The sequence below is a fragment of the Physeter macrocephalus genome, chromosome 10 (assembly GCF_002837175.3).
Source record: "Physeter macrocephalus isolate SW-GA chromosome 10, ASM283717v5, whole genome shotgun sequence".
NCBI classification, from domain to species: Eukaryota; Metazoa; Chordata; class Mammalia; order Artiodactyla; family Physeteridae; genus Physeter; species Physeter macrocephalus.
This window is the reverse complement of record NC_041223.1, coordinates 85,826,980-85,849,545: the sequence shown is the minus strand read 5'-3', so window position 1 is coordinate 85,849,545 and position 22,566 is coordinate 85,826,980. Positions and strand designations below refer to the sequence as shown.

General features: G+C 34.8%; 1 protein-coding gene across 8 annotated transcripts in view; it reads right to left on the bottom strand.

Annotated features, from left to right (window-relative positions):
- The window catches only part of SENP6 (SUMO specific peptidase 6), a 109,240-nt gene that overhangs the window by 7,675 nt on the left and 78,999 nt on the right, over window positions 1-22,566 (bottom strand). For all 8 annotated transcript variants that reach the window (XM_028494710.2, XM_024132957.3, XM_024132958.3 and 5 more), the window contains 10 exons: window positions 21,266-21,436; window positions 20,269-20,302; window positions 19,668-19,862; window positions 18,462-18,688; window positions 16,978-17,087; window positions 16,744-16,860; window positions 10,754-10,876; window positions 9,661-9,753; window positions 5,852-6,279; window positions 188-291 (listed from right to left, as the gene is read on the bottom strand). In XM_028494710.2, the coding sequence (XP_028350511.1) occupies window positions 188-291; window positions 5,852-6,279; window positions 9,661-9,753; window positions 10,754-10,876; window positions 16,744-16,860; window positions 16,978-17,087; window positions 18,462-18,688; window positions 19,668-19,862; window positions 20,269-20,302; window positions 21,266-21,436 (1,602 nt within the window). The remainder of the gene's footprint in view (window positions 1-187; window positions 292-5,851; window positions 6,280-9,660; window positions 9,754-10,753; window positions 10,877-16,743; window positions 16,861-16,977; window positions 17,088-18,461; window positions 18,689-19,667; window positions 19,863-20,268; window positions 20,303-21,265; window positions 21,437-22,566) is intronic.

Genomic DNA, 22,566 nt, shown 5'->3' with positions numbered 1-22,566 from the left:
CCCACGCACAGAAACGAAGACCCAACACAGCAAAAATAAATAAATAAATTAAAAATTAACAGAAAAAAAAAAAAGAAGAGACAGAGGGAATTTACCCTTCCTCCGCCTTTAAAAAAAAAAAAAAAACTAAAGAAAAACTTTTAATTATATAAAATACTAGAACTTTCTGCCAAGCGTTAGGTTTCACCTGGTTATCCTGATCTTCTGAGAAGTCGATGAGTTCATCTTCAAGCATTTTACTACCTTCAGCTGATTCATCACTGTAGTTTAGTCTGATTTTGCTTAAGCCATCTGTATCAATAAGAAACATTACATAATTTTTAAAAAGAACACGCACATAACTTATAGTACATGGTGTTAAAATTAATGCTAGTAATTAATTACATGGTAATTACGAATACAAAATCTGTCTTAGCATGTAAATATCACAAGTATAAAATAAGTTACTTTTAAATAAAAAACCTGGATTATGTCATCTACAGAGTTGTTTCTACTACTCAGACCCTAAAATTTATTAAACTTTAAACACTCGGTATCGGGGCTTCCCTGGTGGCGCAGTGGTTGAGGGTCCGCCTGCCGATGCGGGGGACACGGGTTCGTGCCCCGGTCCGTGAGGATCCCACATGCCGCGGAGCAGCTGGGCCCGTGAGCCATGGCCGCTGGGCCTGCGCGTCCGGAGCCTGCGCTCCGCAGCGGGAGAGGCCACAGCAGTGAGAGGCCCGCATACCGAAAAAAACAAAAAACAAACAAACAAAAAAAAACACTAGGTATCAATTATATTATTAAATATTTATGTATATTTAAATACATGTATATATATATATATATATATATATATAAAGATTTTGTGCTAGGTATGCTAGGTATCTTTAATAACAGAAGCTACAATAGTTTGAAAACAACTCAACTGTTCAATAACAGTAATGGTTAGCAAATGTAGAACATAAAATGAAATACTGTGTACACTAGAGAAATTAAAATTTTGAAAATATGGAAAATTATACAAGTTAAAAAAACATGATTAAAACAAAGTAAAACAGGCTTGCTTTTGTACAAATAATTTTTAAAAATACAAAAATGAAAATAATCATGCTAGAATAGTAGTTATGGATGAGTTATTATACAAGTTAAAAAAAACATGATTAAAACAAAGTAAAACAGGCTTGCTTTTGTACAAATAATTTTTAAAAATACAAAAATGAAAATAATCATGCTAGAATAGTAGTTATGGATGAGTTCCTCAACTCTGTATATTTTTCCTTCATGTTTGGTTATATTCATAGACTTTTCAACAAAATAAAATGACACAAGCCAACGTAGGTGCTGGTAGTATGAAAATAAATGACTCGTAGAAATATTTGAAATGAATTCTTTTAAAGGTCTGTTTCAAGAATCTAAATCCTTAAAAATCAATTATTTTCTTAAAGAAACAAGATTTACCAGAAAATAATGAAAACTGAGTAGGAACTTTGATGCCAAATATACAAATATTGTTTATTATAGAGCATACCATTTCCAAGTTTTTAAAAGCATGACCTCAAGGTATTTTAAACAGGATTTACCTTATTTTGGTACAAGTTATTAAAAGGGCAAAAGAATACTAATATAAGCAAGATAGGATGGGAAAACAGCAAGATAAAAGTGCTCCTGAAAAAATACATTTAATATATATAAAAGTCTAAATGTTTTGATCGAAAACATACTATTTGAAATAATAAAGCACGCAAAGAATAACCTTTTCAATTTGTCTCTTTCAAAAGTCTGTATTTTTATGCTTTCTTGAAGCAAAAACACCTACATTTAAATAAAATTTGTCCAAATCCTCAGGCAATTAAGAGCTAGTCACTACAATCAAGTTATTTTTGCAGCGAAGTATTCCTGTCTATACCTATCTATTACACAGAAATTGTGTCATATAAACATGAACCTTATACAAATGAAATACGTGTGCACTGCAAAAAAGGAGAAAATTAATTTAAATAGTGTAGTCAATTTCTTCAACTATTCCGTTCAGTAAACAAATGCCCTAGTATAAATTGAGAGGCAATAACTCAATCAGCTGTTCTCCCACTCAGTCCCAGTTCCTGAGCTTTTCTCACATAGTGAGATGACCTGAAGATGCCAAACCAAGCGTGATTCTAGAGTTTAAAAATACACATTTTTCATGTACCATACAGAGCAAGACAACTATTTCAACTGGTGCCCAACTGAAAACACACCAAATCAAAGTGGTGATAACAGACATTATTCTCCTACAGTTGACCTTAAAAACCTAATCCCCATGGCAAGATACAACTACATTATTTACTGCAGCATGTCAACCGACATCAGTCAACACTTCTGACTGTACGTGTTCAACGGTTAAAATTATGTTAAATGCTTTAAGTCCTGTCAACGATACTCCCAGACCAAATAGAAATAATCACTAAGATATTAATCATAATCACAAAAATTTTTACAAGCTCTCCTTATCCTCATTTCTGACACGTCATCTTTTTATCTAGGTAGACGGCTTAGCCATCCTCTCCAAGGCAGTGAAGGCTCCTCTAGAGAGCACTCCCATTCAATGTACTTTGGAGAGACTGATGCCTTGGAAACATCTGATGAAAGATACGAGCGCGCTTTCCTGAAAAATACAGACCCGTTCTAGAGAACCATTTTTCAAACTGTGGGACACTATGGTCATTGGATTAAGATAAGCATTAAAAAAGAATAGAAAAATACCAGTGTATCACACACAATAAAGGTAAATTAATTTCCTTTAAGAAAGATATAGTTGATACAGTTACACACATACTAAAAACAAAACAAATGCACAAACTATAATTTTTAAAAGAAGAATAAACAGATATTATAAAAGGGCAAACTACATAAAACAGATATTCTTTATTTTGGTCTCCGTTAGGATTTATGGGTGTATTTACTCAAATTTAACTGGTTACTTCTCAACTAGAACATTAACTTGTAGAGAGAACCACCAGGAATTTCTGGGGTTTGTGTATATGAAGGAAGTCCTAAGGCTTTGTCCCATTGCTCTAAGACATGCACTTTAATTCATTTTTTTTTTAACTTGAATTCACATTAAACTGTATGAAATTATTGATCAAAAAGGAACTTAAAAAATGTTCTGTGGAGATATAATTCACATACCATACAACTCACCCATTTAAAGTGTACATGTAAGTGGTTTTTGGTATATTTACAAATACTATGTGCAACCATCCCTGGAGTCAACTTTAAAACATTTTCAAAATGTTTTAAATCTCAAAAAAAACCCACAAAAAACAAACAAAAAACCTCTGTACACTTCAGCTATCACTCCCTTCTCCCCATATTCCTGTCCCATACCTGCAACCAGCCCTAAGCAGCCATTAACCCACTCTACAGATTTTCCTGGGAGATTTCATACAAATGGAATCACATAATATGAGGTCTTCTATGACTACTTTAACTTAGCATGCTTTCAAGTTTCATCTATGTAGCATGTATCACTCCTTCATTTCTTTTTATGGCCTAATAATATTCCATTGGATGGATGTATCATGTTTTGATTATCCATTTGTCAGCTGATGAACATCTGGATTTTGTCTACCATTTGGCTATTATGAATAATGCTGCTACAAATGTTCATGTCCAAGTTTCTGTGCGGACATATGTTTTTATTTCTCTTGGGGAATTATCTAGGCGTGGAACTGCTGGATCACATGATAACTCTATGTTTAATGTTTTGAGGAACTATCAAACTGTCTCCCAAAGCAAGCTGTACCATTTTACATTCCCACTAACGATATATGAAGGTCTCAGTTTCCGCACATCCTCACCAACACCCGTTAGTATCTGACTTTCTGATTCTAGCCATGCTGTCATGGCTACGAAGAGGCATCTCTTTGTGGTTTTGACTTACATTTCCTTCGTGACTAATGATGTCCAGCATCTTCTCATGTACTAATTGGCAGGACTTTGTTGTTTTCTTATTTTATTTTTATTTTTAATGGGGAATAATTGATTTACAATGTTGGGCTAGTTTCAGGTTTACAGCAAAGTGAATCTGTTATATAAATACATATATCCACTCTTCATTATATTCTTTTCCCATATAGGCCATCACAGAGTATTGTGTAGAGTTCCCTGTGCTGTACAGTAGGTCCTTATTAGTTATCTGTTTTATATATTGTAGTGTGTATGTGCCAATCCCAATTTATCCCACCTCCAGGACTTTGTTTTAAAGGCAATGAGAAACAGTGCACACTGCCTTGAAGGCTTAATCTTCAGAGTGCCCATCTACACAGTGCTTTCTGTTTAGCAAAATGGTAATTAATCTCTAACGTGGCTATTCACTGCCTCTTTTTTCTTTTCTATTCAAGTATTAAAATACTAAAACTGAAAAAAATTAGTCAGAACTTGGTGATTACCTACTTCATCTAATCTTCACTCCATTTCCTGCCTGCTGAAACAGACTGGAAAGTCAGCTAGAAAAGGAAGCAGAGTTGACCCTTGAACAACACAGGTTTGAACTGCACTGGCCCACCCACACATGATTTCTTTTCAACAAATATGTAGTACAGTACTACACAATCTGAGGTTGGTTGAATCCAGGGATGCGAATCTATGGATGTGAAACTGTAGTATTCCACGAATGGCTGACTATAAAGTTAGAGGTGGATTTTTGATTGTCAGAGGGTCAGCAACCCTAAACCCCATGTTGTTCAAGGGTCAACTGTATTTATCTGCTTGGCTTTTGATATACTTTTTTGCTTTATCTGCTAAATTTCCCCCTTCTGCCTCTTATCTTATACCCCCTAAAGGGCACAAAGACCAACATTCATATGGCTAATGTCAGCTTTATGCAGCTGAGTATGTCAAACAACAAATATTTTTGTTAAGAGCGCAGCAACACCTTTCTGACTTCCTAAAATAATACAGGCTGGTAGAAGTACAGAGTACGTTGAGCATTCACAACTTTTTCTTGAACTTTTGAAAGCTGAACTCAACTTTCTTACTGAGTTCACGTAATTTCTTCTATGCCTTATACTGAGTTTTTTCCTCCCAAGAAAATGTATTAGATCTACTCATAGTTTAGTAAGTTTGCTATCCTATATACATAGCATATTATAGGTTTATGAAGTAGACTTTGGGGTTGAAGTGGAAATTATGCAGTTAACTTGACATATAATTTAAGTATTTGAAGAGAAACCTTAGATTTCTATAACAAGTGCTAGAAATATGGACCTGATTCAAGGAATAAAACAATTTATTAGAAGTGAAAGGAAATAAAAAAGCAGAGGTTGGACCAGTGCCCTTTCTCCCACTGAAAATCATGAAGGAGAGTGAGGAACAGAAACTACCTTTAATTTCAATGTCAACAACTATTTGGAGGAGAAAGCTTTAATTTCTGCCTCTTGCCCCTTGATCTCAACTGCCCAATCTGTAAATTGAGAAGATCGAACTAATTTGCCTTACAGATCTAAAACGGTGCAACTACTGTTTATGCTGAATAATTTCCTACAAAATAAAAATAAGTCCAAGTTCCTATAAATGGAAAATGTAGACCTTGTACTATAATTTTAAAACTTCATTCTCTGTAAGGGTGAGGGGAGGAGACTCACTATAAAGGGGGCACAAGGGAATTTTTTTGAGTAATGGAAAGGTTCTAAATCTTGATTGTTGTAGTGACTACCTGACTATACATTTATCAAAGCTCACTGAGCTATACTTATGAGTGAACGTTACTGTAAGTAAATTATACCTCAATAAACCTGACTTTAAAAAAAAAGTGTGCCCTGAAATCTTAAACCTATTTCTAAAAATTCCAACTAATTCTTTGATTTTTTTAAAACATTTAGAAACATACCTGTATGGTGCATAGAACTTAAATATTCATTCTGTAGGCCATTCTCACTTTTAGTCCTATCAACAACTTTCTGGCATGCAGATTCTCCTTTATTCGATTCTTCATTTTCACTTGCAGTATGATTTATTTTTTTCAGACTACATTTCACACTGCTAATGTTTCTCCGATAACGAGGGTCACTTTCTTCCTGTTCATTATTTGAATCAGTTACAGCTACGCAATGCTTTCTGTTTAGCATCTTCTTAATTACAGGCTTGGCAGCAGAGTTTTGTGAACAACTGTCCATTTCACTGGCTGATGAAGAAATACAACTGTCCTCTACAGTTGAACATTTTTGCGTGACTGTATTTTCATGGTAATGAGGATTAGGTTCATACTTTGGTTTTTCCAAACCAGGGAAACAAACAACAGCCAAAAACCAGTGTGCACTGTAAAAAACAAATGAAACTACTGAATATATTATTAGAAAAATTTATTATATTTGGCAATAAATATTAAAATCTTTCTTCTAAAGGTTTTATAAACAAATTTATTAAGAATGCCCAATTTTTTCAATTCTCAAATTAATCCACTTGTTTATAGGATCATTGATTCATTAACAGAATACAATGTCTATTCAAAAATAACAATTTTTGTAATAACATAATTTTTGTCAGAATTACATAGCCTGCATTCACTTTTGCATACAATCCTTTGAACATTTTCTTGCTTTTGGAATGAAAAATTCATTGTTTTCCAGGCAATTTAACAAAATGTAAACTACATCACTGCAATTCATCATTCCCATTTACCTTTCCTTTGCCCTATTTATGCCAAGGACAAATACTATCTAGCCTCAAGATTAAAATGTCTTCAGAAGTCTAATCAGACTTTACAATTTTGAACATTTTCTAAATATTGTAAGGAATAGCTTTTAAAAAATTTTATGTCTGTGTTTTCCTTATTAATGAGGTAGGAACTGCTTAATATTGACAACATTAAATAATTCTTGTCTCATGCTATACTAAAATAAAATACACTAAACTGAAACAATACATCTAATCTAATCATCATCACAGAATTCCAAGTATTAGTAGAATTCCAGCTATCAAGTGGGTAACTCATGACAGAGCTGAATTCAGGTAACACAGTTCCCAGTAGTAGGATATAAGCCATGAGTAAGATGCTGTACAGCTAAAAGTGGCTAATATTCATGAATCTAATTAATTTTATTAAGGGCTTACAGTTTGCTAGGCACAGAGTTATGTGCTGAGATACAATGAACAGGCTATAGATGTCAGATAATTTATTAGCTGAGCTCAATATATGTCATAGAGTAGGGTGTTCAGTAGATATTTGCTGAATGAAAAATGAATGTGGACATAGATAAAAGTGATTCTATACTCTGTTTCTGTAAAATATTAAATTCCCCCAAGGTACTACTAAGAAACAGCACTGTCTGCCTCTTCATCAGACAGTATGAGCAGAAAAGGTCACAGATGCTGGATTCCTGCTCAGTACTGAAAAGGCCAGATGGAGGAATGCCTCTCTCCTCGTCTTAATTATTAATCTTCAGGATCCCAAGGACTTAGGTCAGGCGAGGCTAGGAGAAGAGCAGCACACCATCTTCCTCACTTCATCAATTCTACGACACAGCTGATTTTAAGTCACATCTCAACTTCATCAAGGTTATAATGTGAAAATATGTGTTTTGAAAATGGATTAAATGGTATAATACAGTGACTCTCAACCTATAGCTGAAACCTATGTCTATCACAGTTTTAAACATTTTTCAGCTATGACAATCTGGATAAGCCATAGTTTTTCTGTTGCCTCACCTAAAAACTTGGAAAAAAAATCCTCCTTCACCTAGCTGAAAAGAGAAAGCTGAATCAGATACATCTGAGGTCAATTTCAACCTCTCAGAGCCAGGGTTTTGCTTTTATGATCCCTTTTAATATCAGCTACCTTGACCTTAAGCCATCAGTGGGAGAAGAGGCTAAAACAGGTAATTTCACTTATCTTAAGATGAATTAGATCCAAACATCTAATTTCAGCTCCTTGTCAATTACTACAATTTTTAACAAATAGCTTATAAACTTTTAGCTTAAAGAAATTACCGCCACAAAGAAAATTAAAAATAAAATAGATGACAAATACATAGCAGCCTAACTAATCTAATTAGCTTTATCTCTTAAAAAAAAAACCCCTCATGATCCGGAAGCTATTCTTTCACCTACAACACAGCACAGTTCTCTTGGTGAACACTTTACTAATTCTGTACCTTTGTTCATCCTCTACCTTTCACCAAGACGACTAAAAGCACTGAACGTAGCTTCCATCCACATCAGATGCTGTGACTAAGAGGGATATGCCTCTATTGCTAAATTGTGTGTACCTAAAATTATACTTTTATTTTAAATTTTTATAATTAATTTCTGACAAATGGCTTCCTATGTATATCTTCCCTTTGGCCTAGTGGGCAGCTCACTTGCTACTTTATATGACAAATTAATGTCAAGAAACTTTACTTTGAGGAAAATGAAGAAATTAAAGATTAGTTTTAAACTTAGTTTTAAATGATACTATGTTTTTTTTTTTTAATGATACTATGTTTGACTCAAATATATATCTTTGAAGAAGGTGGGCTTTATAGCTACAACCAATGTTTTAACCTAGCCTACCTATCTTTGACTGGGCTAATTAGAGAGCACAGGTTTTATGATTAAAGCATGATTATAAATAAATAGGATTTGATTATACTATAGAGTGAATTTGTTTTTTATAGTGGGGAAAAAAGAGCACATTCAGAAGACAGCTTGGCACAAACAGGCTTATTAGAAATAAACAATCTTACAGAATACCAACCTCAGATAAGGTTACTCTGCAACCATGATAAAATGAGACAAAGTAAGGCCATTTCATAATTTGTCTCAGCAGAGACAAATATAAGATCACAATGCGACCCCTCAAAATACCAAATATTCTTTTTTTGCTAAATGAGCGAATGCAAATTCTTTATCCAAACAAACCACTGCTTCCTTAGACCTTACACCAAACCAAAGCCCAAATTCTTTTACTGCCTCTTTCAAACACACTTTTACTGAGAGGATCCATAGTCGCCCATGTTGTGTGTTCTCCCTTGAGGTAAGTACTAAACCCAAGTTGTCCAATTACAGGGGTATTCCTGGAGGTCTTTGGCTGGAGGACACAGGAAAATTAAAAAATGAAATACAAAAACTCTCAAGTTTAAATTGTATAATAAGACTATCCTATACATGTATGCCTCTCTGGTCACTGTGGGAGAATAGACTATCCTATACATCTATGCCTCTCTAGTCACTGGGGGAGAAAAACACAAAATGTTTACCACCCCCATTTACTTAGAAAATAGCTTTAAGTAGTAAACATGGTTTTCAGTGAGCAAATGACATAAATCCAGCCACCTTTTCTTCTTTTTGGTTAAGAGCCAAAGTGTATCTTAAACTAAAGATTCAAATTCTTCTATGTGACCTAATCACCGTTCTGTACAAAGCAGTCTTTTCTATATAGGATGTTTGCTAGACCACAAGCACCATTTTTAAAAGATGACATTATTCTACATTGATGAATAAAATGAAATTAGAAAGATCTCTTATCTAGTGTCTGCAAAATTCAGTATCTTACATGATTCACTGGAAAAGTATATTAATTTCCATAAAATAAAGAATATAAGTGTCAATATATACAACAAATTTCAGAAAGAAGTTAAAAATGGATGAATTATTCACCTCAAAAACACATCTGCTAAAAACTGCCATCACATTAACATAAAGGAAATTCTTACTCACGCTTCATTAAGGGGTACAAAAATAAAATCCTTTTCAAAAATATCTACATGCCGGGTCCATGTTTTTACTCTTCCATGTCGCTTCTGCTGTATTCTGTAAGACAAGAGAGAAACTATCATGCTTTTGAAGTGTTTCTAGTGTTTCTGCCTCTATGCAGCAATTTATACATTACAAAGATTGAGATGTTAATAGATCAGTTGTATGATTTAACAAGTTGTGAGAAGAAAGCAGAACATCTGAGATGGAGCTGGGAAGATGGGAAACTGCCCATCCCTGAATCTGGAAGAAAGAGATTATTTAATTCCTACTACTACTTACTAGGGTGGATCAGAGCTACTATTTTTATTGTTGCAGAACTGGTTTTAGCAATGATACCGAGAAGCATATCAGACCATGACCTAGAAGAACTGAGGAGAAGAGAGTAGGAAAAGTGAGCACTATCTTACAGCTGGTGAAACAGGACAGACTACCAGCACTGGTCAAGACCAACCACTACCATCAACTCTAAGATGCAAAATTAGGGATAACTGAAATAGTAGAAAATATTATTAACATTATGCACAGCAGCCACCAATTCAAGACATTTAACGGCACTTATGACAAAAAATGTACCAACTCTGTGTGTGTATCTTGTAACCAATTGCCAGCAAGTATTAGAGCTGGATGCAATCACTATATGGAGAGGCATTATAAATAACTCAGGCCTCATATGTAGAATGTTGTTTCCTTAACTTGTCTGAGAAGAATTATCCAAAGAACTTATTAAAATTACAGATTCACAGGTTCCTCTGTTAGATATTATGGATGGAACATCTAGGGTAAAACAGAGCAACTGGTATTTAACAAGTATTCAAGTAATTTTTCTTTTTTAAACTATCAGATATATTTGGGAAATACTGATCTAGATATTAGACCTAAAACCTTTATGAATTCCAGGTATTCTTGGAGTTTTAGAATATTATAAATTATATTAATTTTGCTAATTGAGAATGGAAGTAAAAAATGTTGCTTTAATACAAATAAGCGATTTTTTCTAAGTTAAACTTAAGTGACTTACTACATCTGTTAAATATTTTCAAAAAGCTTGACTTACGATAGATTAGTTGTTTCCTGAAGATTTCTCCTCTCTCTCTGATTAAGGCGTTTATAAAAAAAAGAACTGAATACATGAATTCGGTCAGCTTCTTCTTTCTTCAATTTTTCAAGCACCAAATATCTATTTTATAAAAAGTAATTCCAAATAGAATGAATTTAACAGTTTATACTAAAAACAGTCACAGAGTGATCAAATATTTATTTAGCCACCATCAATCTCTACTCCTTTAAACTGAAAGAAGTCACAAACAAAATTTACTTCATGTTCTAGACAATGATTACTATCAGATTATTTGTAGGTAATAAAAAGTGGTGTTTGAGAGTAAAACCAGGATTTGAAAGATCTAATCTTCTAAAACAAGGGCACATTTACGAACAGTCATAGAAACATTATTTATCATACCCCAAAAATAGAAAGGACAGAAATGCTCATCAACCGATAAATGGAAAATGTGATATATCTATACAATGGAATATTATTCAGCAATAAAAAGAAATGAAGGACTTCCCTGGTGGCGCAGTGTTTAAGAATCTGCCTGCCAATGCAGGGGACACGGGTTTGAGCCCTGGTCTGGGAAGATCCCACATGCCGCGGAGCAACTAAGCCCATGCGCCACAACTACTGAGCCTTTGCTCTAGAGCCCGCAAGCTACAACTACTGAGCCCACATGCCGCAACTACTGCAGCCCGTGCACCTAGAGCCCATGCTTTGAGCCCTGGTCTGGGAAGATCCCACATGCCGCGGAGCAACTAAGCCCATGCGCCACAACTACTGAGCCTTTGCTCTAGAGCCCGCAAGCTACAACTACTGAGCCCACATGCCGCAACTACTGAAGCCCGTGCACCTAGAGCCCATGCTCCACAAGAGAAGCCACCGCAATGAGAAGCCCATGCACTGCAACGAGGAGTAGCCCCCGCTCGCCGCAACGAGAGAAAGCCCACGTGCAGCAATGAGGACCCAATGCAGCAAAGAATATAAAAATATTTTAAAAAATGAAGTTCTGATACATGTTGTAACAGAGAAGAACCGTGAAAACGTTACGCTAAGTGAAAGAAGCTAGTCACAAAAGTCCACGTATTGTATGATTCCATGTATATGAAATGTTCAGAATATGCAAATCCACAGAGATAGCAAGGAGACTGGTGGTTGCTTAGAGCTGGGGTGGCGTGGGGAAATGGGGAGCCACTGCTAATGGGTATTGAGGTTCTGTGGGGGGTGAAAATGTTCTAATATCAATTATGCTGATGGTTGCACAACTGTCTGCACACACTATAAACCACTGAATTATACACTTTAAATGGGTGAATTGTATGGTATGTGCTCTGTATGTCAATAAAGCTGCTATTTTTATGTTTTATGTTTATTTTGTTTTAAACAGTTAATAAACCATGACGACTAGCCATAAACTGCTTTTTATAAAAACAGAAAGAATCTGTACAGTGGTGAGGTTATAACAATGACTCTTTAAAGTGATCTTACATCACTTCTAATTTTTCCTTGCCTTGTTTTTTTCTATAGGTCTATATCAAGACATAAATAGAAATGGTTCTTTATATTACAAAGAGAAATTATAATATATTAAATTATTTATGCTCCAAACTCCATCAAAGGAGCTATGCAAATTCAAGCTTATGACCATATTCATCTTATGAAAATAAGGAGAGTATGAAAGCCTTGTGAAACCTTATACAGAAACAGCAAGTACCCAGAAGGCACATCTTTGCGACCTGTCACTTCTGTCATAAATTTGATAATTCTAAAGCTCAAGTTCCAATGAAAAGGACATAACTTACAGATTGCTTGCTTTAGGGCAACTCGGTGTGCCCCGACAAAAGATATAAGACAGTGAATCACCTCAAGACACAGTTTAAATCAATCGCTGAATTCTACATCTATATTCAAAACAGAGCATGTAGTGAACTGGATTTGAATTTAGGGACTTCACCATAATGGGTGAACCATGCTGCTTTTACCATTACAAACTACCATGGCTACTTTGTAAACTGAATTGAATAAAAATAGGGATAGTTCAACTTAAAAAAGCAAGTTATTGGTGATTTAAGAAAATGGACTCTACTTCATATATAAACAAATCCATGCTTTATTTTTGTAAATGGAAGAAATAAATTTATTTGCAGATGAAAGGATTTTCATACAGAAAACTTAAAAAGATCTACAGACATACTAGAAATAAAAGAGTTTTAGCAAGATGTCTGGCTATACAGGCAAAATATATTTCTTGTTGAAATACTCAAAAATGTTAAGTATCAGTTGTCTCCAAATTGCATAAATTTCACGGAGGGTTCCTCAAGCTGGCACCGCTGACATTTTAAGCCAGGTAATGCTTTGCGGTGGGGGGTGTCCTGTGCAGCGCAGGGTGCTCGGCATTACCTCTGGCCTCTACCCACAGATGCTATCAGCACACATCCCTTCCTTTTGTGAGGACCAAAATGCCCAAAGTGCCCCCAGTTCAGAATCACTGATTCAGTGCAATTACAATCAAAATCTCAAAAGGACTTTAAAAATGGAATCTGATGGGCTGATTCCAAAGTTTATCTGAAAGAATCAGAAGGTCAAGTATATCCAAAACATTTGTGAAGAAGAATATGGTGGAGGGCTTGCCTTTCTATTGAAGATAACAAGAATAAAGTAACACTAATCATGGCAGTGTGGTACTGATGCAGGGATAGGTGCACGGCCAACGGAACAAACTATAGAGCCCTGAAAACAGACCTGTGCAACTATGTTACCTTAGTGTAACAAATCCGAGAGGAATTAAGGACTTAAAAGGGAAAAAAACAAAACTTCAAAAAGCCTTTTAATTTAAAATAACTAGTTTTGTCTTTCTAATCTAATATACATCCATAAGCATTTCTGTGACTATATATAGTTCTGGGTTTTTTTATGTACATGTATTAGAATTATTAATTTTAATTAGAACAACTAAGTCTCTTACTTTAGAATTAAAGGGAATATCCAAGTTTATTACAAAAAACCTTTGGGGAATTTCTTTCATTTTGGGATTTCTTTCCACTTCTTTGTTTTTTTTCTTTCAGTGTATAAATCATTTAAATATTGAATGTCATGGTGAAGCTGTTCACCTGCTGTTTTATAAAGCAGACAATCTAACAATTCAATCATGACATTTAATTACAGGATGAAGTTAAAAGATGATTTTAAGGTTTTGAAAATAATTTTTATTAAAATTATTCTTTTTCCCTGCATTTTATTAACATTCTCTAGATGCAATGCCCTTCTACTTTTTATAATTCTGGCAAACTGTTTAAAGGTTTGTTTCTAACTTGTAGAGTTAGAAATGGAAAAGAATGAGCAGCTCTTGTAGCAACTGAATTACTTATTTTTAATAGTGAACTTTTAAAAAGTTTCCTCTTTTCGGGACTTCCCTGGTGGTCCAGTGGTAAAGAATCTGCCTTACAATGCAGGGGACACGGGTTCGATTCCTGGTCAGGGAACTAAGATCCCACATGCCGCAGGGCAACAAAGCCTGTGAGCCACAACTACTGAGCTTGTGCACCTTAACTAGAGAGCCCATGTGCCACAAACTACAGAGCCCACGTGCTCTGGGGCCTGCACATCACAACTAGAGAGAGAAAGCCGTGAGCCACAATGAAAAGGCTGCAGGCTGCAACAAAAGATCCTGCATGCCTTGATGAAGATCCCGCGTGCCGCAACTAAGACCCGACACAACCAAAAATAAAATAAATAAATAAATCTTTAAAAAGAAGTTTCCTCTTTTTAATTTACTTCTAAGAATGTCATGAGATGAATATAAACAAAGATTTTTTAAAAATCATGGATTTTGTTAGATTCTCTATCTTATTTGGAATAGTGATTTGCATCAGAAAGGCAGAACTTGCAGATAATGTAAGTTTACTGTATAAAATTTACTCTAAAGTTTAACTATATGATGTCAAGGGGCCTCCTGAAAATATATAAAGAATTTCAAAAGAATTAAAAAAGACTATAAAATCTCTATTGTAATGTAAAAAATACAGATTTAAGTATGAAATAGAATAAACTAAAATGTAAACAAAATATAGGAGTTCAATTTATTTTTTAGATCCAACTATGTGCTTTCAAAAACAAAAAAAACATTTTAAACATAAAGACTTAAACAGGTTAAAAGTAAAAGGGTGAAGACAAACCAAAAGAAAGCTGGAGTAGCTATATTAATTTTGAACAAAGTAGGATTAAAAACAAGGAGATTATCAAGAATAAACAGGAACATTATGTAATGATAAAGGGGTTGATTCTCCAAGAAGACATAAACATGTATGTACCTAACAACAGAGCTTCAAAATACATAAGGAGAAACAGACAAATCAATAACTGTAGTTGGAGATCAACGACTTTCTCAATAATTACAGAACAAGGGGGCTTCCCTGGTGGCGCAGTGGTTGCGCGTCCACCTGCCGATGCAGGGGAACCGGGTTCGCGCCCCGGTCCGGGAAGATCCCACATGCCGCGGAGCGGCTGGGCCCGTGAGCCGTGGCCGCTGAGCCTGCGCGTCCGGAGCCTGTGCTCCGCGACGGGAGAGGCCACAACAGTGCGAGGCCCTCGTACCACAAAAAAAAAAAAAAAAAAAATTACAGAACAAGTAGGTAGAACATCAGTAAGGACAAAGACCATTTGAATAGCACTAGAACAACATGACCTAGCTGACATTCACAAAACAACACTTTATCCAATAACAGCAGCACTGTTCTACACAATCACTTAAGATTTTTCAGTAGCTTGGTTTGTTAAGGTAGTATACATTAGGATTAAGAGAACACATCTTTTTTTTAATTAATTAATTTTTGGCTGCATTGGGTCTTCATTGCTGCATGCGGGCTTTCTCTAGTTACGGTGCGAGGGCTTCTCATTGTGGTGGCTTCTCTTGTTGTGAAGCACAGGCTCTAGGCACCCGGGCTTCAGTAGTTGTGGCACACTCTTGTTGTGGAGCACAGGCTCTAGGCACCCGGGCTTCAGTAGTTGTGGCACACAGGCTCAGTAGCTGTGGTTCGTGGGCTCTAGAGCACAGGCTCTGTAGTTATGCTGCGTGTGCTTAGTTGCTCCATGCCATGTGGGATCTTCCCGGACCAGGGCTTGAACCTGTGTCCCCTGCACTGGCAGGCGGATTCTTAACCACTGCACCACCAGGGGAGTCCCTCCAGCAGCTTTCAACAACCAGTTTTTTAAAAAAAATATTGTCTTCTGATATACATTTGAATAAACTAGAAAATACTGGAGAGCACCGAACACACTGATAGTTAAGTTCTGTTTTGTTTCATACACACATCCATTTTATATCACAAAGCAGTAAACACGTACAAATTTATACATGTATAAACACATTACACATACATGTATTCATGTATATGTATATGTTATGTGTATTCTGGGTCATGACATAAGCCCTTCTAGGAGAGCTTCTTGATTCCTCATGTTTCCCAACCCCCAGAGAGAATGAAGCTTTCTTTTTCTGCTATGTTTGTACCATGTTAATGCTTCTGCCAATACTTTAATCCTACATTTGTGTTCCCTATAAAATCATAAACTTTTAACACAGCACCTGCCACAAAGTTGGCACTTGGTGAACATTTATTGAAGGAAACGAGTGAAATCATATAATCTGCTCAACAAATTATTACCTAACCTAGGGTAGAAACAATTTTAGATGCTTTAAATACTACAACACTGATAATATAATAAGCTATCATTTATGATCACTTTGCATGTGCCAGGTATTTTTCCTAGCACTTGAAATGTATATCTTCTTTAATTCTCATGATCCTTTTAGATATTCTTATTCCCATTTTTAAAATGAAGAAACATTCACAGAGACATTAAATAACTTTCCAGATGTCATACAGTAAGTAGCAGTGATGGAATTCAAAATCCAAACAATTTTGACTCTAGAAAATACATGTATACATTATAAAATGTTAAAAATTTGCTAAAAGGCTAGGAGAAAATTAACTTACTTCAAATAAAAGTCTATAATAACATCATTTAAAAATTCTCCTTCACTTAGACAATGCAGGTCCTCATTAGTAACGGAGATGCCTCCCTTAGCTGGAGGTGGTGGATATACTATCAATCTGTAACAAAATTTTAAAAAATAAGCAAACAAACAAAAATAGGTATGCATAGAACTGAAATGTAATAAAACAGAGAAGAAACTTAAGACTGTTGCAAATGTAAAGGAATTCTCTCACTTTTCTACAGGGCCCATGAAGATGGTGTGGCTCTCTCCAGTTTCCTCCTCATCATCAAAAAACTGGAATTCTTGTTTGTTTTTAAGTTGTACTTTAGATTCAAGGGACACCTGGTAAAGAAAATTAAATTATCAATTCACAAAATCAATTTGAAAAATTTTCAATAAAAAAAGTACAAGGCAAGAATGCTTTTCAATTTAAAAAGATTAAAAATAAGAAACAGGCAAAACTAGGGTCAACTTTCTTTTTATCTGTAGCTTCCAGAACAGTGATACTCTTCCAATTTTTGTAACTGGTTTTCTAGTATCTTGTCTAAGATCTCAACCATCCATATTAAATTAGATTATGTTAGTAAAATCCAAAGAACAGATAGTGGTTTTTTCTTCTAGGAGTGTAGGCCTACCTAAGTTCAGTGCCTGGGCACTCCATGGAATATGGGAGCAGAGACTCAGGGAACACAGTCCACTGAGCTTCAGTTCTCCAGAATCAAGGAGTCCTTAAAGAAAGAGCCTTCCATTGAAACCTGAGTCCATCGCAGCTGCCTTACGGCTCCAGCTGCTCTTTTCTTCCTCTGACATTACCTCCTGTAGCCAATTCTGCAAAAGAAGGGGAATGGTTCCCCTTCTTCCTTCTGTTCTTTTCTTCAACCCACTAACTGTGTAAATAGCTCTTTTCTGGTGAAGCCTTGCTCAACTTCACCAATATTATGCCTTGGATAGCCAGCCCTATTTCCAAATTTGTAGGCAGATGAAAGATTTAATATTTCTAATAAATTGTCAGCAAACTTCAGCTGCTGTGGTAGGAGACAAATTTAGAGTATTTTAAGTCATATTGATTAACATATTATGTGTTATAGTAGTACTTCAGCCTTTGATTCAGGGGGCTTCAGAGTTACCTACTACGTAATCAGTTATTCAAGAATTAGTTATTCTAGAATTGTTGAGAGTCAGAATCAAACGGTATACATTCTTCCTTTCCAAGTTTTCAACCATGTAGGCACATGTTACACATAAATGGACAATACGTCAGGGACCAAAATTCCTTTATTTGTACTGAAGCCAATGTCACCACTGGGAACCACTAGCAAATTTAAGAAACAGAGTAACAATCAATTTGAATGTAGCACTGTACGTATATGTATGTTGAGAGTGAGGGAAAAAGAAAACAGGATGAGAGAAAAAGGAAAGGAGACAAAAAGTAAAGACAAGAACAGAATGCGGAAAGGAAAATAAAATAAAAATGCTTCTGAGACTTGTACCGATAAAATGCTTCTGAGACTTGTACCAATTACAATTTGTGTCACAAGTAACCCACCACCATTAATATTTCGACACAAGGTAGTTTACAAATCACATATAAAAGCAAATAATTCTGAAATGGAATTAAAAGGATCTAACTCCAAATGAGCAATATGATAATGAACCACATTTCCCTTTAAAGGTACCATTTAAAATTACATTAAAAACATTAAAAAATATAATTACATTTTTAATTTTGTTTTCTTTCTGCACACAACTTCCTTTGCTGCTCTCTTCACAGGTTCTTGTACAGGCAACAAGTCTGCTATTGGCTTCATCAAAGGGAATTTTCGCAAAAAAATTTGACACATTATTCTTTATACCAATGTCAGTAATGATATTTTCAAATACCATATTTGCCTGAGGATCAAGGCCATTTTGAAAAATCAGAATTATGTATTGTTCTTCCAAATCTGAAAAGAAATCAATATAACTGTAAGTCTAAAGGAAAAAAAATAAGTAAACAGATACTAGAAAAAGAGTAACAACTAGTTATTTCCAAGAGTATCACCAGAAATCCTGGTATAAATGTTCAAAACAGTGTTTGGCATACAGTGGATATACAATACTAGAATAAAGACCAATGACAGTGTCACCTAACAATGTAACCTAAGTTATTAAAAGAAAGGAACCAGAACACATTACTCTAGCAGCAGCTCAAGAACAAATCTATCCATAGATGTAACTAATTTATTTCATCTAATAGAATCCAAATATATTAGTTTTAAATATATAATCAGTTAACATTTTTGTCAAACACATAAGAAACTGCCAAGTGAATTGGTATCTCTAGATTTAACTGTAAAAACTGCTATTCACTAATGTGCCAACTCTTGCAACTTGTATAGTAGCTATCATTTACTCATCATTAAGCTGAAGCAGCAATTACTGAGGAAAAATATTTTACAACTAGTCATGCTATGCCACAAACGTTAGAGGGGAAGGGAAACAAAATGGAGAACCACACTGATTTATTGTAGAGGATGAAGCCCTGTTCGATGAACTTTCAAACTTCCTCATCAGGCTAAGTTTCAAGGTTTCCAGACTGATCGCTGATTTACCGTTAGAACTCCTATCAGTACATTTAAACAAAACAAAACAAACAAAAATCTCATTTTACTCAGATCATACAGTGTTAAAATAAAGAGTATATATCTTTTGAATTTTAACCCATTTTGAAAACTTTCTACATGGGTAAACCCGGGTTTTATCTTCAGAACTTGCACTTTCTGTGGACTTTTCCTTACTATAAAATGAGAGAAGTAATATCTATCTTACAAGGTCACTGTAAGGATTGTAGTTAAGATACATCTAAGGTATCTATCAAAATCGACTCACGTTCTGCTAAACAATGTATTGTATGTATTACTATATTTGCTCTACATCACTTACTTGTTAACTTATTTATTCCTTTACAGTCATTCCGAACTTTATCCTCCATGTTCATCTGCAGTTGCATGCTCAGCTTCTGATAAACTGCTGCTGTCGTCTGAAGAAACACTACTGGTAATTTTCGGACATTACACCACTCACATTTTGTTAGATCAGAGGTATTTAAAGTAATCCCTACAGGTTCCTTTTCTGGTTCTGGAGAAAAACAAATGGAAATGGAAAAGGAATCAATTCTTAAGAGGGAAAAATCATGAATGGAGGAAACTGTAAGGAAGTACAATTTTAAAGTTAAGTACATATTTATTATACTCTGTAAACAGTAACTCTAGTGGGAAATGAAGGAAAATCTTTGATCTTAAAGAAGTATCTACATTTTTTCCCAGATGGAAAGAGGATTCTAATGAAGCATACTTAAAAAATTAAACATAGCTTTTGTGATGTTATAGTATGAAATTACACTATTAAGGTATAATGCCTTTTGTTAAGATGTAATAACTAACCATCTTAGTGAATTCTAAGCATACCGTTTAATTCTCTACTCCAGGAGAGTGTTTTAGTGTAAACAAAGCTTTAGTGAGCAGGAGGATATAAAATAGCTTACCTTCTAGCTGTATCTTGATAAAATCTAAACAAAACTAAAAAATAAGATACGTTAGTAACAATCATAGATTTTTGAAGATTTTGCTACAAACACCCTAAAGGACACGTTATTTGGGACTTAGCCCACATAAGGCAGAAAAACTGATCCATGTACTGCATTCCTCCATCTGGCCTTTACAATACTGAGAATGAAGCCAGCCTTTGTTGAAAAAATAGTTGGAAATAGATAGTTAGGGACACCAAGTTAAGACATTTAAAATAAAGGCTTTTACAAAATAAATACAGTGCTGTAGGAAGATTAACCTACCAACAATGTATAGGATACATTAGAAAGAAGAAAAATTATGACTTAGAAGGCAGGTTAAGGAGATTATGTTAAAATTTTAATAGAAAATATACATTTGAATTGGATTGGTGGTAGTAGAGTAATAAGGAGACAGGTATGACAGGTAAGATAAAGGGACTATAGAAAGTCCTTTGGGCTTTATGGACACTGAACTAGTTCAAAACCACAAGGCCTCTTGGGTGGTCACTGTAGTCCACTAATCTATTTCTAGGAGTTGCTATGTTACAAGACATTTTTCTGCAGACCACAAAGCTTTTGGATTCTTCTTTCTCTCATACAGTTCTTTAAAATACTCTTTTCATGCATCGAGCTAGCATGAGAATAAAATGGTAACACACTGGAGGGTAATTCTAACTCAGTGAGAACAAGCATCTTCCTATGATGAATATGTACTACCTTGAATATGACATCATGATAAATTAAAAAAAATTTTTTATTGGAGTATATATGATAAATTTTTTACCCAGTAATTTTTATGGTGAGTAGCAATTTACAATTGTTTATATATTCCTAAGCAATCTGAAATCTTGAAATAATTTTAATATTCTATTACGTATTTTAACTTATAAATTTTAAAATATTACATATTAGCCTTAGCCATGAAATTCTGAATCTTATAACTGGTACAGTAAAGAGCTTAGAAGATACTTACAATTACAGGCTCTATTAATAGTCGGCAGAGTGCTCCTACTCGTATACTTCGACAGTTTAAAATTACGCTATCAAAGGAACTTTGGCAGCTTAAAGATACAGGATCAACTAAAGTTTCTTGAGAAATCACTTTGCGACGTTTTAGAGGTATGTTGATAATAGAATTACCAAACTGAAAAAGGAGAACAAATTTTCACTTAATAAGTTACTAAAACACGGCTGTAAACTAAGTAGACATATGCAAATAAGACCCAACATAAGAAATATAATTACTGGGACTTCCCTGGTGACTCAGTGGTTAAGAATCCTCCTGCCAATGCAGGGGACATGGGTTCAAACCCTGGTCTGGGAATATCCCACATGCCGCGGAACAACTAAGCCCATGCGTCACAAGTACTAAGCCTGCGCTCTAGAGCCCACGAGGCACAACTACTGAGCCCGTGCTCCACAAGAGAAGCCAGCGCAATGAGACGCCCACACACTGTAATGAAGGGTAGCCCCCGCTCGTTGCAACTAGAGAAAGCCCGCGCACAGCAACGAAGACCCAACACAGACAAAAATAAATAAATAAATATTTTTTTCAAAAGAAATATAACTATCAAGACATAAGATTGATTTTATTTCAACAGTGTTAGATGAGGTAAATATTTATTGATTTTATAACAATTAACAGTAAACCCTTCCTATTTTATCTTGCTATACTTTATCTGGCTATTAATTGAAATGCCAGTAATAGCACAGCAGTGAGAAATGGTACTCTGGGAATCAGACAGCCTTGGTTCAAAGCACAGCTATACCACCTTTTAATGATCTCATCTTGTAAAACTTAATAACTCCTACTAAAGTTTTGGTTTCCTAAGCTAAAATGTAAGAGTATTTACTCAAATGAACTAATGCATATAAGCAGCTTAGCACTGTGCTTCACGCACAGTAAAACGTTGGATAAAAGTTAGCTAGTAATAGTGGTAGTGGTTGTAGTATTTGGATTAAATTAGCAGCTCTTTAGAAAACATATAATTTAGAAAAATGGTTATTTATATTATAAAATGATGCTTCTTTATACATTAAAAAGTGTTAACTTAAATGACTTGATCTGTTAAATTAAGATTTCATACTCTCAAATGCAAATTAATCATAATATAAAAAGGTATTTTATATAAGTATACTTTAAATTAAACGTAATTAAAAGTAAAGTTATTATGTTAAAAACCTTACTATCATCACAAGAATAAAACATGATCTTGATTAAAAAACAAGAGGAAAGGGCTTCCCTGGTGGCGCAGTGGTTGAGAGTCTGCCTGC